Raw genomic sequence first — 24,229 nt, forward strand, 5'->3', positions numbered from 1 at the left:
CAAGATTTGTTCTGCAATCCATTACCCATCTCTGCTGTGTCCCAGCTACTACAGCAAAGAAGTGCTTTGTCAATACCTTGCATTTAATTCATAAACAGAAAACTTTGAAGGGTCAATAGGAATATGAAAAACTTCTGCAACCCACTAGTAATTTCGATGTGTAAATTAAAGCAACACTAACCTATCACCTTAGGCATATACAATCGGCAGACATCTGAATGCTGTTAACATAAAGTGTCAATCATGATATGAGGGAAATGGGAATTTTTCTACTCAGAAGGATGATAATTATCAGTGAAATTAAGTATACATATGTCCTGTCCCCAGCACATTTCATTGCTGATGTATATCCAGGCAAAGTTCTCATGTCCATCTACAGGAAAAGTACTCATCATAGCAGTGTTTGTAGTAATGAAGAGTTGGAGGCAACCCAAGTGTCCGTCACCAGTTGGTCTAGTCAGCTAAATGGTCTTAGGTTGGTTTCTTCTAAAACTGGACCCTGAGATGTAAATTTGCATTCAAGTAGCTTATTTGGGTGGTGATTTAAGGAAGCACCAGTGTAGGAGCGGGAAAGTGAGGCAGAGGCAGTGTGAGAATAAATAAAGGATACATTATGACAGGTTGCCTCCATGGACAAAGAGAGCTTAATCCCACTGGAGAACACTGGGAGACAGTGTTGTCCATGCCTCAGAGTAATGCCATCCAAGTGGGTAGAACAAGGGTATTTATCTTCTTGTTCCCATCATGCTGTGCTGAGTGATGGTCCGAGGTACATTAAATTGCACCCATCTAGGTCCATCTAGCCTGCTCAGGAGAGGACAAGAGAAAACCTCAGGTAAAGAGTCCCAATTTTGTGCAGCATGACACCAGATGCATGAACTAGACCATTAGTATCAAAGAGAGAGCACAAGGGAACAACTGGGTCATGCAGATAGGCTTTAAAAGATAGTGTAGAGGGAAATGCATGGGAAACAGCAAAAGTTATAGACCTATACCATTAAGGTAAACTTAAAACACAAGCAGAAAACAAACCGCATTACATATGTCACACTCATACCACATATGTGGACACATTTCAGACACACTACACAGTGGCTTTGGGTGCAGTGGCAAATGGGACTGAATATGGAGAATGGAAGAAAGAAAAATAGAAACTGAGGGGTCTCACAGAACTTGATGAAGAAAGGGTGTCAAAACCTGAGGATTTAAAACACCCCTCTTCTGCTTCCTGTACTTTTCCTGGACCCCATCAAAACCCTCACCTTCCACATTACACATAGGACATCTGGCTTTGGGCTCTGTAAAAGCATTAAATACAATGTAATACCTACCCCTCACAGCTTTTGGCCAGGGCTCATCAGATAATACAGCTCTCCACTCTTTCAATGAATAGATTTGAATCAGAGGTGCACAAGCACAACTACATTTCCCAGAGATCTCTAGGTGATTCTAACTCAACTTTGAGGGCGGAGCAGTTTGTAAGGCCAGGGAGGGCACTTCCTGTACTGGTGCTGGAAGTGGGAGGACAGAAGGCAGGCAGCCTGCTTCCTGGTTGAGAGTCCTAGTGGAACTCGGTAAGTGACTTGTCTGTGCTTTGAAATTGGGGCTTATTTCTATCTTAAATGTTGAGTCCAGAGGACTAGATACTACATTTGCCTGAATTTTAAGTCGCAAGATGGTTCAGGAAGTTTGGCTAACACATACTTTACATTCTTATGCTACAACTACTATACAGCATATAAGGTCACAGGCCCTTGATTCAAACTGTCTGGGTTATGGTCAAAGCCACACCACATCTTAGCTATGAGGACTTAGGTCACTCTACATCTCTAAAAGTCAGTTTGTTCATCAGTAAAATGGAAGTAATAAGAGAACTTACTTAAAAGGATTGTGTGGATTAGAGAAGTGTGTTAAAAGACAGCTAATGTGTATAATGAGTGTTTCAGGGAGCTGAATTTCCCTCTTGGATAATTGAAGCAGTGGTGTCCATCTCCTCTGTCCCCAACTGGCTGTGTCCCAAAGGGCCCAGTTAGTCCTACAGGCAGCAAGTCCATATTTCCTGTTTCTCCTGCATTAGCTGATCAGAAATTCTCTAATAATCTCAAATGCCCAGGGAGGCTGGGTTGCACTGTCTGCAATGTTTAAAGGAATTCCCACAAGTTTTATCGTACTGAAAAGAGGCTTAGTGGGGAGGGTGCCAGGAGCCATAACTGACAAGTATCAACTCCTTCACTGTTGGCAGATGGAGGATGCCACTCCCTGAGCACAGATGTACAGAATTCCATAGGAGAGAAGAACCTGCTGAGGCAGACAACCCCAGGAGGAAGGGGTCCAATGGGCTCTCCACCCTGGACATTGCTCCCATGTTCTGCCATGATTCTCACAACAACAGCATGCCCGTTGGCACTTTTTAAATAAATTGCTCTTTCCCTTCCCCAGGGCTCTCATTTCAGTTTCTCAGTCACAAAACAGCTGACCCCACCCTCTCCCAATCCAAAGGAAGTTAGCTGTCAACTATTTAGCTGCATCTTGTTCAGAGACCTATTTTTTTTCCTTTATAGGCTTAAAAAGTTCAGAGCCAACTTTCAACATAGGCAGATTTTACCTTCAGATCTGAATTTCTGCTTCTCCTGAGGAGGGAAAAAACAAAATAAAACTCTCAGAACTTCCTGCTTCCTGGGGCCGATTCCAACTGTCTTTAGCCATACCAACTGTTTCTCTTGGGTGGGGCTTTTCAGTGCACAGTTCAAGGATGGTCTGTGGACATAGCTTGCCTGGAAACTTCTCCTTTTCCATCTGGAACATTATTGGGCTGGTCACTTGCCTCTGAGAGTGGGCTGGGTGGTAGTGTCCTTGGGGTGGGCCTCAGAGCCAAAATAAGGTGGGATGGATAAGATGGGAAGGGAAAGGAAAGGAAGGGAAGGGAGGAGGAAAAGAAAAAAGCACATAAAAAGAAAAGTTATTCAGGAGGACTCCTTAAAATTATTTTATTCAACTCGGCATTTCTATTCCTAGATACCTATCCAAAAGACTTGAGAACAGATACTGAAAAATGTACTTGAACACAAATGTTCATAGTTGTGCTATTCATAATAGTTAAAAGTGGACACAACCCAAATTCTCATCGAGGAATGAAGAAGTAAACAAAAATCGTCTATTTATACTATGGAATATTACTAATTCATAAAAAGTAATGAAGTGTTTTGCTTAAGCAACTCTTTATTAGAGTTCTGGAGACTTGGAAGCCCACTTCTGATTTGTACAGTTTATGTGTGTATTGACATCCTACTTCCCCTTGCTGTAGGACTCTACTTCCTCAGTCCAGAGGACTGATTTCTTGGTCTATCTTCCAAGACAAAAATGAGGTAGGAAGAACGCAAAGTGTCTTGTGACTTCTAAAGGCACAAATCTCATTCATGAAGCTTCCAACTTCAAACCCTAGTTTTCTTCCAAGGCTCCCTCTATTTCTTAATACTATCATATTGGAGAGGTGCAAACATTCAGCCCACAACAAAACTGTTGTAGTTCTTTTCCATGTAATAAGCCATGTTGTCCTGTCTACAGCTTAGTAAAGTAATATCAAACTGTCATCTTGTAATTCTAATTTATGGGAATACTTTGAGGCACAGGGTGACAAGAGGTTTTTCTGAGGTTATGTAGCTAGTAGGGGAAGAGTGAGAATTCTGTCGCTGGACAGTAATTTTCAACTTTGATTGCACTTTGAATTTACCTGCAGAGTTTTTATTTTTATTATTTTCTTTTTTACTGAAGTAATTGATGTCGAATTTTATATGTTTCAGGCATGCAACATAATGATTCAGTATTTATATACATTGTGAAGTTATCACCAATAACTTCACTATCCGTCACTGTAAAGTCATTGCATATTATTATAAAGTCATTGCATATTATTAACCATATTCCCTACATTGTATATTGTATTCCCATGTCTTACTTATTTTATAACTGAAAGTTGGTATTTTAATCCCCTTCTCTTTAGCCCATCCCTCCACACTTCTTCTCGCTGAGAAACCAGCAGATTAGCCTTGTATCTATGAGTCTGTTTCTCTTGTTTGTTTTGTTTTATAGATTACACATATAAGTGAAAGTATACAGTAGTTGTCTTTCTCTGTCTGACTCATTTCACTTAGCATAATACCCTGTAGGTCTGTCCATGTTGTTACAAATGGCAAGATTTTATTTTTTTATGGCTTAGTGGTATTCCATTATATATACTTACCATATCTTCTTGATCCATTCCTCTATCAATGGACACTTAGATTCCTTCTATATTTTGACTATTGGAAGTAATCCTGCAATGAACTTAGGGGGTATATATTTTTTGAATTAATGTTTCATTTTCATAAGTTAAATACCTAGAAATCAAATCGCTGGATTGCATGGTAGTTCTATTATTAATTTTTTGACGAACCATCATACTGTCTTCCATAGTGAATGTACCAATTTAAATTCCCACCAACAGCACACAAGGATTCTCTATTCTCCACATCCTCACATATATTTGCTATTTGTGTTTTTTTCTTTTTAAGTAAGCTCCTTGCCCAATGTGGGGCTTCAATTCATGATCCCAAGATCAAAAGTCATATGTTCTACTGACTGAGTCAGCCAGTCACCCAAACACTTGCTATTTCTTTTTTGATATTAGCCATTCCAACAGTGTGAGGTGATAGATGTATCATTGAGGTTTTGATTTCTATCTCCCTGGTGATTAGTGATGCTAAGCATCCTTTCATGTATCTGTTGGCCATCTGTATGTCTTCTTTGGAAACATGTCTTCAAGTGTTCTGCCTATTTTTTTATTTCAAGTTTTTAGTTAAGCTCTAGTTAGTTAACATGGCAAATTGGTTTTAAGAATTCATTGGTTCACTACTTACCTATAACACCTAGTGCTCATCACAGCAAGCGCCATCCTTAATACCCATCACCCATTTATCCCATCCCCCTCTCATCTCCCTCCATCAGTGCTCAGTTTGTTCTCTACAGTTAATTTGCTGCCCTCTACCTCTTTTTTCCACTTCTCCTATGTTCATCTGTTTTGTTTCTTAAATTCTACATATGAGTGAAATCATGTGGTATGTGTATTTCTATAACTGGTTTATTTTACTTAGCATAATACACTCTAGCTCTTCTGTCTCGTTGCAAATGGCAAGATTTAATTCTTTTTGGTGGCTGAGAAATATTCTAGTGTGTGTGTATGTGTGTGTTTGTATATGTGTCACAACTTGTGTATCCATTTATCAGTCAATGGACATTTGGGCTTTTCCATAATATCCTATTGTTGATAATGCCGCTATAAACTTTGGGGTGCATAAGCCCCTTTGAGTCAGTTATTTTATATCTTTTGGGTAAATAGTGCAATTTCTGGGTTGTAGTTCTGTTTTTTTTTAATGTTTATTTTTGAGATACAGAGACAGAGTGAGAGTTGGGGAGGGACAGAGAGAAAGGGAGACAAAGAATCTGAAGCAGGCTCCAGGATCTTGGCTGTCAGCACAGAGCCAGACACAGGGCTCAAACTCATGAACAATGAGATCATGACCTGGGCCAAAGTTGGAAGCTTAACCAACTGAGCTACTCAGACACCCCAAGGGTAGTTCTGTTTTTAACTTTTTTGAGGAAACTCCATACTGTTTTCCAGAGTGGCTGCACCAGTTTTCATTCCCACCAACAGTTAAGAGTGTTCCCCTTTCTCCAGAGGCAAGGGAAGCAAAAGCAAAAATCAACTACTGGGACTTCATCAAGATAAAAAGCTTCTGCACAGCAATGGAAACAATCAACAAAACTAAAGACAACCAATGGAATGAGATAAGATATGCAAATGACATATCAGATAAAGGGTTAGTATCCAAAATCTATAAAGAATTTATCAAACTAAACACCCCCCCAAAATAATCGACTAAACAAATGGGAGGAAGACCCATGAATAGACACTCTTCCATACAAGACCTACAGATGGCCAACAACACATAAAAATGCTCATCACTCATCATCAGGGAAATACAAATCAAAACCACAATGAGATATTGCTTCATACCTGTCAGAATGGGTAAAATTAAGTTGGTGAGGTCCTCTGCCTATTTTTTAACTGGATTGTTTGTTTTTCATATCTTTTGAGTTAATTTTATATTTTGTATTTTAACCTCTTATCAATTATATCTTTTGTAAGTATCTTCTCCTATTCAGTAGATTGCATTTTAGTTTTGTTGGTAGGTTTCTTTCCTGTTGAAAGCTTTTTAGTCTGATGTAGTCCCACTTACTTATTTTTGCTTTTGTTGTCCATGCCTAAAAAGACAGATCTAAAAAAACATGTGCAAACCAATGTCTAAGAGCTGTGTATGGTTTCTTGTATCAGTTTCATAGTCTGGGGTCTCACATTTAAGTCATTTTGAGTTTATTTTTGTATGTGGTGTAAGAAGGCAGTCCAGTATCATTTTTTTGCATGTGGTTATTTTAAACAATGCTGTTGGAAACATAAGAGTGCATATATCTTTTCAATTAGTGTTTCTGTTTTCTTTGGGTAAATACCTAGTAGTGGAATTACTGGACCACATGGTAATTCTATTTTAAATTCTTTGAGAAACCTCAAAACCTCACTGTTTTTCACAGTGGCTTCACCAGCTTGCATTCTGACCAATGGTGCATGAGGTTTCTTTTTCCTATTTCCTTGGCAACACTTAGTCTTTCTTGTGGTTTTGATTTTAGCCATTCTAACAGGTGTGAGGTGAAATCTGATGACTAGTGATATTGAGTGTTTTCATGCATCTGTTGATGATCCTTATGTCTTCTTTGGAAAAATGTCTATTCATATTCAGGTCCTCTGCACATTTTCTAATTGGATTGTTTGTTCATTTGTTCTTGATAATGAGCTTGTGAGTTCTTTACATATTCTGTATATTAACCTCTTATCAGTTACTTATGTCCAAGACCTGACTGAATTGCCACAGGTGTATGTGTATTAATTTGGTATCCTACAACTTTACTGATTTCATTTATTACTTCTAATAGTTTTTTAGGTGGAATCTTTAGAGTTTTCTATATAAAGTATCATGTTTTCTGCAAATAGTGATAATTTTACTTGTTATTTCCACTTTGATTTTTTATTTCTTTTCTTTTCTGATGTTGTGGCTAGAACTTCCAATACTATGTTGAATAATAGTGGCAATAGTGGGCATTCATCTTATTCTTGATCTTAGAGGAAAAACTTTCATCTTTTCACTGTTGATTATGATGTTGGCTGTTGTTTTGCATATTATAGCCTTTATTATGTTGAAGTATGTTTCTTCCATACCCACTCTGTTGAGAGGTTTTACCATAAATGATATATTGAATTTTATAAAATGCTTTTTTCTGTATCTATTAAGATGACCATATTTTTTAACCCTTCTTTTTGCTAATATGATGTATTACTGTTGTTCATTTGTGAATGTTGTTGCATCTCTAGAATAAATCCCATTTGATCATGGTGTACGATCCTTTTAATATATTGTTGAATTTGGTTTGCTAAATTTTTTAGGATTTTTGCATTTGTGCTCATCAGGAATATTGGCCTGAAATTGTGTGTGTGTGTGTGTGTGTGTGTGTGAGTGTGTGTGTGTGTGTGAGTGTGTGTGTGTGTGTGTGTGTGTGTGTGGTGTCTTTCTGTGGTTTGGGTATGAGTGTAATATTGGCCTTCTTAAATGATTTTGGAAGCATTCCTCTTAATTATTTTGAAATATTTTCACCAGGATAGGTATTAACTCTTCTTTAAATGTTTGGTAGAATTTATCTTTTAAGACACGTGGGCTTTTGTTTGTTTGGAGTTGTTTGGTGTTTGGTTGGTTTATTTGTTTGTTTTTGTTTTTTATTATTGATTCAATTTCATTAATAGTAATGTCTATTCAGATCTTTTGTTTCTTCCTAATTCTATCTTGGAAGATAATTTCTAGACATTTATCCATTTCTTCCAGATTGTCCCATTTGTTGGCAGGTAATTGTAATTTTTCACATAGTCTATCATTATTCTTTGTATTTCTGTATTATCAGTTATAACTTCTCTCCCATTTCTGATTTTACTTATTTGGGTCTTTCTTTTTTCTTGAGATGTCTGGCTAAAGGTTTGTCAATTTTTTTTTATCTTTTCAAAGAACCAACTCTTAGTTTCACAAATATTTTTTTATGTTTTTTTTGTCTCTATTTTTACTCTGATCTTTATTATTTCCTTCCTTGTACTAACTTTAGACTTTGTTCTTTTTCTAGTTACTTCAGGTATAAGGTTTGACTATTTCAGTATTTTTGTTTATTTCTTGGGATAGGCCCACATTGCTGTAAATTTCCCTTTTGGAACTATTTTTGCTGCATCCCAGAGGTTTTGAGCCATAGTGTTTCCATTTTCATTTGTTTTGAGTTATATTTTCATTTCCTCTGATTTCTTTGTTGACCTATTGGTTGTTTAGTATCATATTGTTTAGTCTCACGGGTATGTGCTTTTTCCAGTTTTCTCCTTGTAATTGACTTCTAATTTCAAACTGTTGTGGTCTGAAAAGAAGGTTGATATGATTTCAGTCTTCTTAAATTATTGTTTGTAGCCTAAAATGTAATCTATCTTTGAGAATGTTCCATGTGCACTTGAAAAAAATATGTATTCTGCTGTTTATGATGACATGTGCTATCTATATTTTTTTATTTATTTAAATGCAAGTTAGTTAACACACAGTGAAGTCTTGGCTTCAGGAGTAGAACCCAGTGATTCATTACTTATATATAACACCCAGTGCTCATCCCAACAAGTGCCCTCCTTAATGCCCATTACCCATTTAGCTCACCCTCCCACCAATCTCTCTTCCAGCAACCCTCAGTTCTCTACATTTAAAAGCCACTTATGGTTTGTTTTTTCCTTATTTTTCCTTTCCTTCCCTTTGTTCATGTGTTTTGTTTCTTAAATTCCACATGAGTGAAATCATATGATATTTCTTTCTCTGACTGAAGTATATCATGTAGCATAATATACTCTAGTTCCCTACGTGTTGCAGCAAATGACAAAATTTCATTCTTTTTCATCGCCAAGTAATATTCCGTTGTATATATATACTACATCTCTAGCCATTCATCAGTAGATGGACATTTGGGCTCTTACCCATAATTTGGCTATTATTGATAGCATTGCTATAAACATTGGACTGCATGTGCCCCTTTGAATCAGCATTTTTGTATCCTTTGGATAAATACCTTGTAGTGCATTTGCTGGGTCACAGGGTAGTTCTATTTTTAATTTTTTGAGGAACTTCCACACTGTTTTCCAGAGCAGATGGGCCAGTTTATATTCCCACCAACAGTGCAAAAGAGTTCCCCTTTCTCTGCATCCTCACCAACGTCTTTTGTTTTCCTGAGTTGTTAATTTTAGTCATTCTGACAGGTGTGAGGTAGTATCTCATTGTAGTTTTGATTTGTATTTCCCTGATAAGTGATGTTGAGCATTTTTCATGTGTTGTTGGCCATCTGTAGGTCTTGCATGGAAAGGTGTCTATTCATGTCTTCCTCCCATTTGTTTAGTGGATTGTGTTTTTGGGTGTTTAGTTTGATAAATTCTTTATAGACATTGGGTACTAATCCTTTATCCAATATGTCATTTGCAAATATCTTCTCCCATTCCATTGGTTGTCTTTTAGTTCTGTTGATTGTTTCCTTTGTTGTGCAGGAGTTTTCATCTTGATGAGGTCTCAATATTCACTTTTGTGTTTTATTTCCCAGGTTCCAGAGTCATGTCTAGTGAGAAGTTGCTGAGGTTGAGGTCAAAGAGATTGCTGCATGTTTTCTCCTGTAGGATTTTGATGGTTTCCTGTCTCATATTTAGGTCTTTCATTCATTTTGAGTTCATTTTTGTGTATGATGTAAGAAAGTGGTCCAGTTTCATTTTTCTGCATGTCACTATCCAATTTTCTCAGCTGCAAGGTTGGTTACATACCCACAAATCAGTCAATGTGATACACCAACCCTGAAGCCCAGGAATAAATGCCAGTCGATCATTCTTTAATGTACTGTTGAGTTCATTTTGCTAGTATCTTACTGAGAATTTTTGTATCTAGTTTCAGATGCAAAAGACCAGGATGTTTGTCTGTAATTCTTTTCAATGGAGTCCTTGTTTGGTTTTAGAATCAAGGTAATGCTGGCTTCAGAGAATGAGTTTGGAAGCTTTCCTTCTATTTCTAGCTTTTGGAACAGTTTGAGAATAGGTATTAACTTTTCTTTAAAAGTCTGGTAGAATTCCTCTGGGAAGACATCTTGCCAAGACACTTGTTTGTTGGAGAATTTTGATTCAATTTCTTTCCTGGTTAGAAGTCCATTTAAATTTTATATTTCTTCCTGTTTCAGTTTTGGTTGTTTGTGCATTTCTAGGAATTTGTCCATTTCTTCCAAATTGCCTAGTTTGTTGGCATATGATTTTTCATAGTGTTCTCTTATAATTGTATTTCTGTGGTGTTGATTGTGATCTCTCCTCTTTCATTTGTGATTTTGTCTGAGTCTTTCTCTTTTCTTTTTGATAAGTCTAGCTAGGGGATTGTCAACTTTGTCAATTGTTTCAAAGAACCAGGTCTTGGATTCATTTATTTGTTCTGTTTTTTGTTATTGTTTCTATATTGTTTATTTCTGCTCAAATCTTTATTATTTCCCTTTTCTGTTGGCTTTAGGCTTTATTTGCTGTTCCTTTTCTAGCTCTTTTAGGTGTAAGGTTAGGCTGTATATTTGGGACTTTTTTGTTGTTACTTGAGATAGACCAGAGTTCAATGTACTTTCCCCTTAGGGAATCCCAAAGGGTATGGACTGTCATGTTTTCATTTTCATTTGTCTCCATGTATTTTTAAAAATTTCTTCTTTAATCTCCTGGCTAACCCATTTATTCTTTAGTAGGATGTTCTTTAACCTCCATGTATTTGAGGACTTTCCAAATTTTTTCTTGTTGTTGGCTTCAAGTTTCATAACATTGTGATATGAAAATATGCATGGTTTGATCTTGATCTTTTTATACCTGTTGAGGCCTGATTTCTGATCCTATATGTGATCTATTCTGAAGAATGTTCCAGGTGCACTCGGGAAGAATGTGTATTTTGCTGTTTTAGGATTAAATATTCTGAATATATCTGTTAAGTCCATCTCATCCAGGGTGCCATTCAAAGCCTTTGTTTCATTGTTCATTTTCTGCTTAAATTATTTGTCCCTTGCTGTAATCAGCATATTACAGTCTCCTCCTGGGGCACCTGGGTGGCTCATTCAGTTGAGCATCTGATTTTGACTCAGGTCATGATCTCACAGTTCATGAGTGCAAGTTCCGCATACAGGTCTCTGCTGTCAGCACAGAGCACACTTTGGATCCTCTGTCCCCTGCTCTTTCTGCCCCTTCCCCACTCATGTGTGTGTGAGCACTCTCTCTCTTAAGCATAAATATTTTTGTTTTAAAAAGTCTTCTACCATTATGGTATTGTTATCAAGGAGTTTATGTTTGTTATTAATTGATTTATTGTTTGGGTTTTTCCAAGTTGGGGGCATAAATATTTACAATTGTTAGATCTTCTTGATGGCTAGACCTCTAAACTGTGATATAATGCCTTTCTTCATCTCTTGTTACTATCAGTATCTATTAAGTTTTCTGGTCTAATAGGTCATTTAAGGTGGCATTTCTTATTGATTTTCTCTCTGGATGATCTATTTATTGATGTTAGTGGAATGTTAAAGTCTATTATCCTATTACTGTCAGTTTCTCGCTTTCTGTATGTTAGTATTGCTTTATGTATTTAGGTGCTGCTATGTCAGGTGCACCTAACAGTGTTATATATGTAAACGTTATATCCACTTGTTGTGTTGATCCCTTTATTGTTATGCAATGCCTTTTTCTGGTCTCATTACAATCTTTGCTTTAATGTCTATTTTGTCTCATATATGGATTGCTACCCCAGCTTTCTTTCTGTTTCCATTCACAAAATATCTTTTTATGTCCCATTACTTTCAGTCTTTTTGTGTGTGTTTATTTTATTTTATTTTATTTTTATTTTATTTTTTTTTCAATATATGAAATTTATTGTCAAATTGGTTTCCATACAACACCCAGTGCTCATCCCAAAAGGTGCCCTCCTCAATACCCATCACCCACCCTCCCCTCCCTCCCACCCTCCATCAACCCTCAGTTTGTTCTGTTTGTAAGAGTCTCTTATGCTTTGGCTCTCTCCACTCTAACCTCTTTTTTTTTTCCTTCCCCTCCTCCATGGGTTTCTGTTAAGTTTCTCAGGATCCACATAAGAGTGAAAACATATGGTATCTGTCTTTCTCTGTGTGGCTTATTTCACTTAGCATCACACTTTCCAGTTCCATCCACGTTGCTACAAAGGGCCATATTTCGTTCTTTCTCATTGCCATGTAGTACTCCATTTTGTATATAAACCACAATTTCTTTATCCATTCATCAGTTGATGGACATTTAGGCTCTTTCCGTAATTTGGTTATTGTGTGTGTGTTTTTTTTTTTAATCAAGTGAGTCTCTTGTATGCAGCATATGTCTGTGTCTTGTTATTTTTATTCATTCAGCCAATCTGTGTATTTTAATTGGAGCATTCTGTTCTTTTACATTTAAAGTAGTTATTGATAAGTATGTGCTTATAGCCTTTTTTTGTTGTTTTCTGTTTGTTTTTTCTATTTCTTTGTTCTTTTCTTTTCCTCTTGATATCTTTTCTAATAAGTTTGTGGCTTTCCCTAGCGTTGTTTACTTTTATTTCTTATTTCTCTTGTGTATAGACATTTGATTTGTGGTTACCATGAGGTTTATATGTAACATCCTATGTACATAGCCGACTATTTTAAGTTGAGGGTCACTTAAGTTGAACTGCATCCTAAAAGTACACTTTTACTACCCCCCACATTTTATGTTTGTGATGATATTTTACATGGTATTATGTTATTGTTGTTATTATTATTATTCAATTTTTTTATTATTTGATTTTACTAATTATTGGGACTCTGGGTGATTTTGTTACTTTTGTTTTTTAGATTACATACTAACTATATAAATGTCTGATCCACTATCTTTACTATATGTTTATCAGGGAAATTTTTTCTTTCATAATTTTCTTATTTAGATACAGCTTTTCCTTTTTTGCTTAAGGAAGTTTTCTTAACATTGCTTGCAAGGCTTGTTGGGTATTGATGAACTCCTTTAACTTTTACTTGTCTGAGTACATTCTTATCTCTCCTTCAATTCTAAGTCATAACTCTACCAGACATTTGAATATATTGGGCCATTCTTTCTGGCCTACAAAGTTTCTACTGAAAAATAGAAAAAAGTTTCTACTGAAAAATCTGCTAGTCTTATTGAGGCTCCCTTGTACATAACTAGCTTTTTTTTCTCTTCCTGCTTTTGAGATTTTCTCTTTAACTTCAACTGTTGACATGTTAGTTACAATGTGTCTTGGTGTGTGTCCCTTTGGTTCATCTCACTTTAGACAGTAGTTACAAACGATTCCATCTGAATCAATAATTTATAATATATATATAATAATTTATTTGTGCTACTCATTGTCTTGAGTGGTAGGGAACCACCCCATGAGGTCTCTCCCTGGAATTTAAATTTTTTTTAAGGCTCTTGCTTGTAACTTCCTTTTAGGAGACAATAAGGGTTTCCTTAACAAAAAAAAAAAAAATAAAAAAATAAAACCACTGATGCACATGTAAAATACAGAGATTCTAGAGACTGGAAACTAGACAGCAAATTCTACATACCAACCTTCTCTCCAGGTGTACATTCAAAATGGTAAATTGTAATTGAAGTAACATGTCACTTAAGGATAAGTCACTTAAGGATAAATCACAGCAGTCCATTCAACCACTTAATATTGATCATTCAAAAGAAAACATCCATTTTATTTACAGAAAAAAAACAAGTGTCTTTTATCTGACATTCAAGACCCTTTAGTGTTGGCCTCATTCTGTATATCTTACCTTCCTTCATACAGCTCTCCAAAATAACCATCAATGCGACTTAAGTCAGTTTCCCATAATCAGACATTGAGACAAGGACCCATGTGCAAGTGACATATTAAGGAAGTTCTTCTGAGAGAAACCAAGTTTCAGCTTCAGTGAGAACTGTAAGTTTGTCCAGACACAAGGCAAGCATCTGGGTTTTCAAAACCTCCCACCAGTAAGTCACTGACTGAGGGCAGCCCTAGAAGCCTGTCATTTTCAGCTTTCCAGAGAGAGAGAGGCAAAGCAGATCTAGAAGACCTTCCAAAGAAGGTCTAGGGTGCAGGTCCTTATGCATAAGAATGCAAAAGTTATACCACCTCATACCCGTCAGAATAGCTAAAATTTAAAATTCAGGAAACAACAGATGTTGGCAAGTATGTGGAGAAAGGGAAACCTTTTTGTACTGTTGGTGGTAATGCAAACTGGTACAGCCACCATGGAAAATAGTATGGAGGTTCTTCAAAAAATTAAAAATAGAATTACCTTATCACCCAGCAATTGCACTACTAGGTATCTATCCAAAGGATACAAAAATGATGATTTGAAGGGGCACAGGTACTCCATTTATAGCAGTGCTATCAACAATAGCCCAAATGTTCATCGACTGATGAATGGATTAAAAAAATGTGGTGTATATATACAATGGAATACCACTTGGTGATCACAAAGAATGAAATCTTGCCATTTGCAACAACATGGATTGAACTAGAGTGTATTATGCTAAGCAAAATAAGTCAGTCAGATAAGGAAAAATATATGATTTCACTCGTGTGGAATTTAAGAAACATAACAGAAAACATAGGGGAAGAGAAGGAAAAATAAAAACAGAAAGGGAGGCAAACCGTAACAGACTCTTAAATACAAACAGGGTTACTGGAAGGGAGATGGGTGTGGGGGATGGACTAAATGGGTGACGGGCATTAAGGAGGGCACTTGGTGGGATGAGCAGCTGGGTGTTATACGTGAGTGATGAATCCTTGGGTTCTGCTCCTGAAACCAATACTACTAACTTGAATTTACATACATTAAAAAAAAAAAAACCACAAAGCTAGGCCAAGCACAGTAAAATGGTAAAAGAGATCTGAGGTGATTTGAGTGGCTTACAGGCAGTATTCTCCCCACACTGTCCTTAGTTCTGAATCCTCACAAATCCCATGTGCCTGTCTAGGTAAATACACTAAAAATGCTCTGTTCTTCATCCCTTTGTACCTGTTTTGGAGGCCAATAGGTTTAAAGGGTTTCATTGAGTCACATTTTTTAATGTTTTTAAATTACTTCAGCTATAATTCTCATAAATTTTCTACTCTTTATTCTATAATAAAGGGAGTCAGTTCTGCGCAGCACTCCTTTATTTTGGCCTCTCTCTTCCTTATTTTTTTCTCATTTTGATTTACATCTTCACTAACCACTGTAGAGGTAATATTTTGTCAAGGTAGCTTGTCATTGTTTTATTTCTCAAGTTTTTTTTTTTCATGATTGAGATTGTCTTTATATTTATGTTGCCTTCATGATTAAATTAAAAACTAACATAATCATCTGAGGGTCACACTTCCATTCAGTACTTTGTAAGCATAATTCAATTACTTCACATTTGGATACTTCTGTGAAGTATTCTGATGCCAGTCTTATTTTTCTGCCTTATAAATTGTTTGCTTTCTCTGCCTGATGCTTGAATAGTTAAATTTTGAATATTCAACAATTTAATCAGAATATATTCCAGTGCTGAATACGTTAAATCAGACTTTTCCCAAATCTTGTTTTTCTTGTGTTGTAAATCTATTTTTTTTTTTTGCTTCATTTCAGGAATATGTCATCTCTTTCTCTATTTGTTAAAATTTTACTTTTGAGACAGAGAGAGAGAGAGCACAAGCAGTGGAGGGGCAAAGAGAGAGGAGACAGAATCTCAAACAGGCTCTGTGCTTACAGCACTGGGAGATCATGACCTGAGCCAAAATTAAGGGTCGGTAACTTAACAGACTGAGCCACCCAGGCGCCCCACTCTTTCTATTATGATTTTTGAGTTTTCTTCAGAAACACCAATTATCTTTACATTGAATCATCCTTGACTACTTTTTCTACTAGCTTTTCCTTGTTTAATGGCTTTATCTTTTTATTAACTCATAGTAATCTATCAAGTTTTTCTTCTACTTAAGAAATTTGAAATCATGCTGTATCTATATTGTTCCTTTCTGTTTATAATTGATTATATGTTAGCTTTGTTTTTGTTCTTCATTAGTTTCCTAAGGCCTGAAATCTTTTGTTCCATAATACTGTATTATTTTAGCACCTCATTTTTTGGCTTTATTTTATAAGTCCATTTTAAATGTTCTATTATTCCAAGTACCTGTGAAAAAAATATTTCCATTGTTCAGTTTATATTTTTCTTGAGTTGGTGGTCTTTCTTTGTATTTTAAATAGTATGTCGTTTTCTTCTTATCCCAATCTCAGTATATTTGCATTCTGCTTTTTTATTATATTCATGTATGTGAGGCTCTGGCTCCCCCTTGGTTTCTTTTTTTTTTAAGTTTATTTATTTAGAGATGGAGTTTGTGGGGGGGAAAGGCAGAGAGAAAGAGAGAGAGAATCTCAAGCAGGCTCTACACTGTCAGTGTGTAGCCCAATGCAGGTCTCAAACACGTGAACCATGAGATCATGACCTGAGCTGAAATCAAGAGTCAGACATTTAACCAACTGATCCATCCAGGCTCCCCTCCCTCTTTGTTTCTTTAATATGACTGGGGAGATGTCTGGTTGGGGTGGGACTTGACTCTTCAATCTTTTCAGTGGAAATGAATTATGACAGAAGATAGTTGGGTGGCCAATCTTCTGTATATAAGCAGTTCTTTTCTGGTGACACCATACATTAAAAACATTACCTTATTTTTCTGTGCCAATATCCCCAAATATACTTTACACCTAAAGGAAGACCGGGTACTACCATTACATACTGGTGTTTCTGTGTTTGGTAAATCTTGTAGTAATCAGGGGCATGAAACATGTTTTACTCTTCCTTGCTGATCCCATGACAATCATCTTGTTGCTTCTGAGCCTCCTCTGGCTTCCACAATGTCCATGACTAGAATTCTATCAGTGCTGCTGTCATTTCCTGTGGCTATACTTTCTACAGTGTCTCCTACATAATTCAGATATTCACTTTTTAGTCCTTTCTTTTCTGTTTTGCATTTTTAGGGATTTTTAAAAAATAATTCACTGTCCACCAAACTACTTTTTTGTTTGCAAGGGAAATCACAATATATATTTTACTATCTTATCTATTATTTCTAGAGTTAAGGCCAGAAATAAGAAATTTCTAAGTATTCTGAATGGAAACTAAAAATCATTCTCCTTCTAATTTGCCTAAGATATTAAGTACCTTTATGAAACTTCTCAGCACTCTATAAGTATGTTCATTTTGTCTTCTTTGAGTTTTACATTTATCTTTAAGCTGGAAGCAAAGGGTATATCACTTCACAGAGATGCTACAAATCAACTTATAAAGCTAATAGCATTTCCGATGCGATATTTCCCTTCCAACTACTTTTTACTTTCCCAGTAGAAATATTCACTATTTCCCAGTGAAATGCTTTCCCAGCATTTTGCTTTGAATCACTTTAGTTACACACAATTTCTTATGTTTAGTCACAAAATACTAAGTATTTTTTTAGTTACAACATGTTTGCATTGAGACTCCTAATAGAAACTGATTTTTTTTAGTGGACATACAGTTACTAAATTCTAATTTAAAATTCTACCTTAAGGGCGCCTGAGTGGCTCAGTCGTTAAGCATCAGACTTCGGCTCTGGTCATGATCTCACAGTTGATGAGTTCGATTGAGCTCAAGCCCTGATTGAGGTGAACACAAGCCCCATTTCAGGTAGAATGCAACCCATGCTTCAGGTAAAAGATAAGCCCCACTTTGTATGAACCCTGCTTCTCTCTCTCTTTCTCTCTGCCCCTTTTGGGACTCTTTCTCTCTGCCTCTTACTTTCATCCTCTCTCTCTCTCAAAAAAAAAATTATATCTTAAAAAGAGTATAAAGAGAAAGAGGGGAAAAAGGAAAACAAAACACTTGAAAACAAACTATGACAATTCAAAAATTATATAAAATAATTTCCTAGTAGAAGTAATAATGGTCGGACCAAGAATCAAATGGCCAATCTATAAACTACTTGATTCCCTTTCAATTAACCTTCACCTCTGTTCCTTATATATACATTTAGATTATTGGTTAGGTGCCAGAGAGGGTATGAGGTGGTCTGGCTAAATACCAGTTGTTCCTCTGTGCCTACATGGTAGAGTATTACAGCTTGTTGGGAAAAGATGCTTTTGAGATGACAAGAAATGTAATGGATCTAATAGATTTAAATAAAACAATATTTCAGATATCAAGAACAGAGAAAGGGAGTGCTAGCTGAGTCAAAAACAAGAGAAATAAAAGAATCTGAAAGAAATGATATGAGGAGAGAAAAGAGAAATACTAAACTTATGACTATTAAACTTAAAGCCTTTGTACCATGACATCTCAGGTTGTGCCACGTTGCAAAAAGGGTTTGCCTTGATATCTGTATAAAATTATTGCAATTTGAGTCTCAGTAGTTTAAAACTATTGACTAATTTCTTTTAAGATAAAGCATATCAAAACCATATATCCTTTGTTCCACATCACCTGTCCTTACTCAACACTGCTTCTGGATATAGAAATAAGGAAAGGTTTGGGATGGTCTGGCTAAATTACAGTTGTTCTCTGTTTCTGAGTGATAGTTTTAGAGCTTTTGTACATGTTGATAAAAGATACCAGTGCAAATTAAGATGAGAAGAAATGAAATTATTTGGAGAAAATAAAGTTGCAGACACCAAGAATGCAGAAATTTGAAACAATAACAAAATGGAAAGAAGAGTTGATGAAGAAAGAGAAAAAATACAAAAGAAATGACAATAAGGACAATAGAAACATATCACCACTAGCTTAGGGACAGGGCCTTTTGTTTCATGTCACTTCAGGCCATGTTATATTAAAAATGGTAAGGCACCACTGTTACAAGTAGTGTCTTACATGGGATTAGGGCTCTTCACTAGCAGGGGACAGAAAACTTTTCTACATGAGATTTAACAAAATAAGGGCTTTTTTTTTTTTTAGCTCACCTTAGCAGAAAGTCAAGAGATAATTTAAGATTTTATTCATGTCTTTCTTGTCTTTTCTCCTGCTTTTCTTTTCTCAACTCCATAAATTCTTTGTTGATATTATTTTTCAGCAAGTTTTCCTTGTAGTTTTGAGAAAATATCCTACCAGTGTTTAGCCCTGCAGGAGAATATATCTGCTTAGGTTTCAGAAAAATTCCTTCAGTAGAGTCTCACTGACCCGACTTGGATAACATGCCATCCATGAGCAAAGCACTGGTCTAGAGCCTTTGTACTTTAAATTGGTCTTTCTTAGGTTAAATGTTCAGCTGAATATGTACAACTTATTCTTCATAAAATAGCCAGAAATATCAAAATGATTATGGTATACTTTGCTGAACTGAAACCTTCCCCTACTGTCCTTCTCACAGTGATTTTGCACTTCAGACTAAAGGCCAAAAGGCTGATATGGTTTATAGACCTATGTCACTTGTCTGATCTCATTTCAATCCACATTCCCTCTCACTCTGCTTCAATCACTAGCTTTCTACATGTTCTCTGAACATTCTAGACAAGTGTACTTTTTTTGCTGTTTCTTCTGCCTAAGTGGTCCACACAATGTGGACATGGTTCATTCTCTCACATCCTTAAGATCACAATGAAACTTTCTTTGATTACTTTATTTGAAATTAAAGTTCTCTCAGTGAACAATGTGTATTCTTTCTTTGCTTTAGTTTTCCACAAAGCACTTATCATAATCTAAGAAATTGAATATTTTATTGGTTTATTTAATTTACTATTTTCAGCCCAATCCCTACTAAAATGTAAGATTTCTGTGGGCAAGCAAGCAGCAGATCAGTAGCAAATACATAGTAGGTATTCAGAAACTATATTGAATGAATTAATAAATCAGTGCACAAATGAATGTAAATCTTTGAGTGGGAAACTTTGACTATGGTTTTATCTAAAGGGGAAAGTGAGTGGGTCAGGCACCATGAACAAAATGGACTTCTTTAATAATTCTCCTGTTTATATTAGGAATTATTTGTAAATCCTGTTTTGATACGGATTCAAACCTTGCTTTGTTCATCATGAAGAAAACCACATGTAAGCTGTTTATAATTTCGCTCCTGACTTATTCTGAATTTCCAATTTTTCATGTTCAAAATGTGAATGAAATGATAGTTTTCCTACAGGGTTACTAAGTCTACTAGGTGAATTTGTATTCATCAAAGTATTTTATACAATAAAAGCACTAAACAAAAGACTTATGATTATGGATCTTTATAACCACTGATTGTATTTACATATTAAAAATATGTTATAATTAAGCTAATAAAATAAATTCAAATGGAAAATAAATATATTTGTTTCTATTTTATTGTCTTTCCCTTAGGGGATCATGGACATTGAAGCATATTTTGAAAGAATTGGTTATAAGAATTCTAGGAACAAATTGGACTTGGAAACATTAACTGACATTCTTCAGCACCAGATCCGAGCCATTCCCTTTGAGAACCTTAACATCCATTGTGGGGAAACCATGGAATTGGGCTTGAAGGCCATTTTTGAGCAAGTTGTGTGGAGGAACCGTGGTGGATGGTGTCTCCAGGTCAATCAACTTCTGTACTGGGTTCTGACCACAATTGGTTATGAGACCACAATGTTGGGGGGTTATGTGTACAGTACTGCAGCCAACAAATATAGTAATGCTATGATTCATCTCCTGCTGAAGGTGACTACTGAGGGTAAGAATTACATAGTGGATGCTGGATTTGGACGTTCTTACCAGATGTGGCAGCCTCTGGAGTTAATTTCTGGAAAGGATCAGCTTCAAGTGCCTTGCATCTTCCGCTTGACAGAAGAGAGAGGAATCTGGTACCTGGACCAAATCAGAAGACAGCAGTACATTGCAAATGAAGAATTTCTTAATTCTGATCTCCTGGAAAAAAATAAATACCGAAAAATATACTCCTTTACTCTTGAACCTCGAACAATTGAAGATTTTGAGTCTGTGAATACATACCTTCAGACATCTCCAACATCTGTGTTTACAAGCAAGTCATTCTGTTCCTTGCAGACATCTGAAGGGGTTCACTGTTTAGTAGGCTGCACCCTTACCTATAGGAAATTCAATTATAAGGACAATATGGATTTGGTAGAGTTTAAGGTCCTGAATGAAGAAGAAGTAGAACAAAAGCTGAAAAATACATTTAATATTTCCTTAGAGAGAAAGTTTGTGCCCAAACATGGTGATCAATTTTTTACCATTTAGAGTAAGGAGTAAAAATAGTCTTCAGTATTACTTCATGTACTGAAACTTTTTGTTGTAAAAAATATTAAACATATATTAGAGAAAATAAACTAATGTGTTTATGTATTTATCACCGAATTTATCAACTATCAATTACCATATTTCCTCAATTGTTTGCACATTATATTAAAGAAAATTTCACTCTTAAAAATATCAGGATTTATAGTTAGATAACATTTTAAAGAAATATAATCAGAAACGTTTCAAAATTAATAAGAAAAGTATTTTAAGGATGGCCTATGGTTTTCTTGGGTGAATATAGTGATTTGTGCTAGGAAATCTTCCATATTGGTTTGTGAAAATGAATGAAAGAAACTTCATTTAAAATAGAGTTGGGAGGCCAGAATGGGGAGCTCATACGTCCTACCACTTTTCATCAATTGCAGACCCCAACAAGATGTGTATCTTGCATTCGCAATAAGAAGCTTATTTTACTCCAACAGTAAGAATTTTTCCTTGCCCTTCAACAAGATCAGCCAATGATACCACAATTCAGCCAATGAGAAGTTGTCACTACCTTAAGCTCTTGCTTTCCTCTGATGCTTTCCTTTCATTCAGGCACCCCCAATTGCATTTTTAAACACTAACAGAATATCTGAAAAAGAAATTCACAATAGCGTGAAAACAATAAAACACTTAGGAATAAATTTAGCCACAAGAGTGAAAGATCTATACACTCAAAAACTATAAGACAGTGATGAAATAATTAAAGACACACATGAAAAAATAAAGAAGACACAAATTAAAAAAAAGATAAACCACGTTATGGATCACAAGTATTAACATTATTAAAATATTCATACTGCTCAAGGTTATCCATAGAGGCAATGCAATCACTGTCAAAATTTTAGTGACATTTTATACAAAAATGGAACAATCCTAAAAAGTGTATGGAACCACAAAAGACCTTGAGTAGCCGAACCAATCTTGGGAAAGAACAAAGGTAAAAAAAAAATACTCTCTCTCTCTTTCAAAAATAAATGAATATTAAATGTTAAAATATTCACACTGTTCAAGGTTATCCATAGAGGCAATGCAATCACTATCAAAATTTCAGTGACATTTTACACAAAAATGGAGCAATCCTAAAAAGTGTATGGAACCATAAAAGACTTTGAGTAGCCAAATCAATCTTGGGAAAGAAGAACAATAGTAAAAAAAAAATACCCTCTCTCTCTCTTTCAAAAATAAATGAATATTAAAAAAATTTTTTTAAAGGATGAAATCTCAGTTATATTCTGAGGATTGTATAACATGGTGACCTTTAAGAATGTGTATCGTATTTTAAGTTGCTATGAGTAAAGATAATATTCTCACCATAACAGCAACATAATACCAACAACAATGGTGATTATGTGAGGCAAAGGATGTGTTATCTAATCTTATTGTTAAAACATTTCACAATATATATGTTTATGAAACCATTACATTGTATGACTTAAACTTACACAATATTATGTCAATTATGCCTCAACAAAACTGGGGAAAAAAAGATGCAAGATGGCTAATACATCTCTACTCATCATGGTTGCATTCTAGGAAGGGAGAGAGCAGGCATAGAAGAAAGGTCTTCAGGGGAGGCTGGGTGACTCTAAGCGACTGACTTCAGCTCAGGTCATGATCTCACAGGTTGTGAGTTTGAGCCCCACGTGGGGCTCTGTGCTGACAGCTTAGAGCTTAGAGCCTGTCTCAGATTCTGTGTATCCCTCTCTCTCTACCCCTCACCCCACTCTTGCTCTCTCTCAAAAACAAATAAGCTTTAAAGAAGAAAAGAAAAAAATGTCTTCTTATATAAATGGGACTAAAGAAACTTCCAAGAAGCCCCGGCCTTTTATGAGCTGACAGAGAAGAAATAAGGACCTGGTATTAGGTGGTAGTAGGGTATAACAAAGAAGAATGTGATGGAGATGAAAGAGGTAAAGACTTTTTTGATGTGTGAGATAAGGACAAAAAAATCATGCAAGAACTCTCTGGGGTTTGTAATGTATCACCACCTTGCAATGGGGCCCTGTGATGTGGGGGAGGTGAGATGAGAATGTGAATGAAGAACATCTTGCCAGGAAAGGGGCCACATTTAGTTTTGGGCAGGGAGGAAAAAAGCAGTGGAATAAAAACAAAGGTAATTCAAACAGGATAATTAGTTCCAAAGTCATAGAGTTGGCTTGTAAACCATAAGCACGTTGTCCTAACACAATGTTTCACTGAGAACAGAGGAACTGAAAAGATGAAATCCACTAAAAAGGAACCAGCATATAGGGTGCCTGGGTGGCTTAGTCAGTTGGGCACCCAACTACGGCTCAGGTCATAATCTCACAGTTCATGAGTTTGAGCCCTGCATTGGGCTCTGTGCTGACAGCTCAGAGCCTAGAGTCTGCTTCAGATTCTGTGTCTCCCTCTCTATCTGCCCCTTCCCCACTCATGCTATGCCTATCTCTCAAAAATGAATAAAGATTTTTAAAAATAAAATAAAATAAATATATCCAGTGTAAGTGGCTGTCATTTCAGCATGTGGTCTTAGTGATTTCAGATACATTTCCAGCCCCTCTTCCCATGCCTTTAAGCATGACGTGAACAACCAGTGCAGCCTCCAGTCCCTGTTCTCATTCACATGCTACTACCAACAGACTGAGGGAGAAATGGGCATATGCATTTGGTAACTAGTGGATGAGAGTTAGTTTAATGGAGGAAAATGGAAAGAATCGTGGTTCTGAAAGGGACCAGTCATAAAGCAATTTTTTGCCTGACTCCAGCCCCTTAACAATAAAATGGATTTGCCTTTGCAGATTGCCCTACTCT

General features: G+C 36.0%; 1 protein-coding gene across 1 annotated transcript; it reads left to right on the forward strand.

Annotated features, from left to right (window-relative positions):
- The first annotated feature begins 1,505 nt into the window (after positions 1–1,505).
- LOC121044338 (arylamine N-acetyltransferase 1) lies at positions 1,506–21,483 on the forward strand. Its single transcript, XM_040496555.1, has 2 exons — positions 1,506–1,574; positions 20,516–21,483. The coding sequence occupies exon 2, from the start codon at positions 20,522–20,524 to the stop codon at positions 21,392–21,394; it is 873 nt and encodes a 290-aa protein (XP_040352489.1). The 5' UTR covers positions 1,506–1,574; positions 20,516–20,521; the 3' UTR covers positions 21,395–21,483.
- The last annotated feature ends 2,746 nt before the right edge of the window (positions 21,484–24,229 follow it).

This window comes from Herpailurus yagouaroundi, unplaced genomic scaffold (genome assembly GCF_014898765.1).
Source record: "Herpailurus yagouaroundi ecotype Mexico unplaced genomic scaffold, PumYag 28, whole genome shotgun sequence".
Taxonomy (NCBI): domain Eukaryota; kingdom Metazoa; phylum Chordata; class Mammalia; order Carnivora; family Felidae; genus Herpailurus; species Herpailurus yagouaroundi.

Coding starts and splice junctions, on each gene's coding strand:
- LOC121044338 (XM_040496555.1), top strand. CDS start 20,522: ATGGACATTGAAGCATATTTTGAAAGAATTGGTTATAAGAATTCTAGG.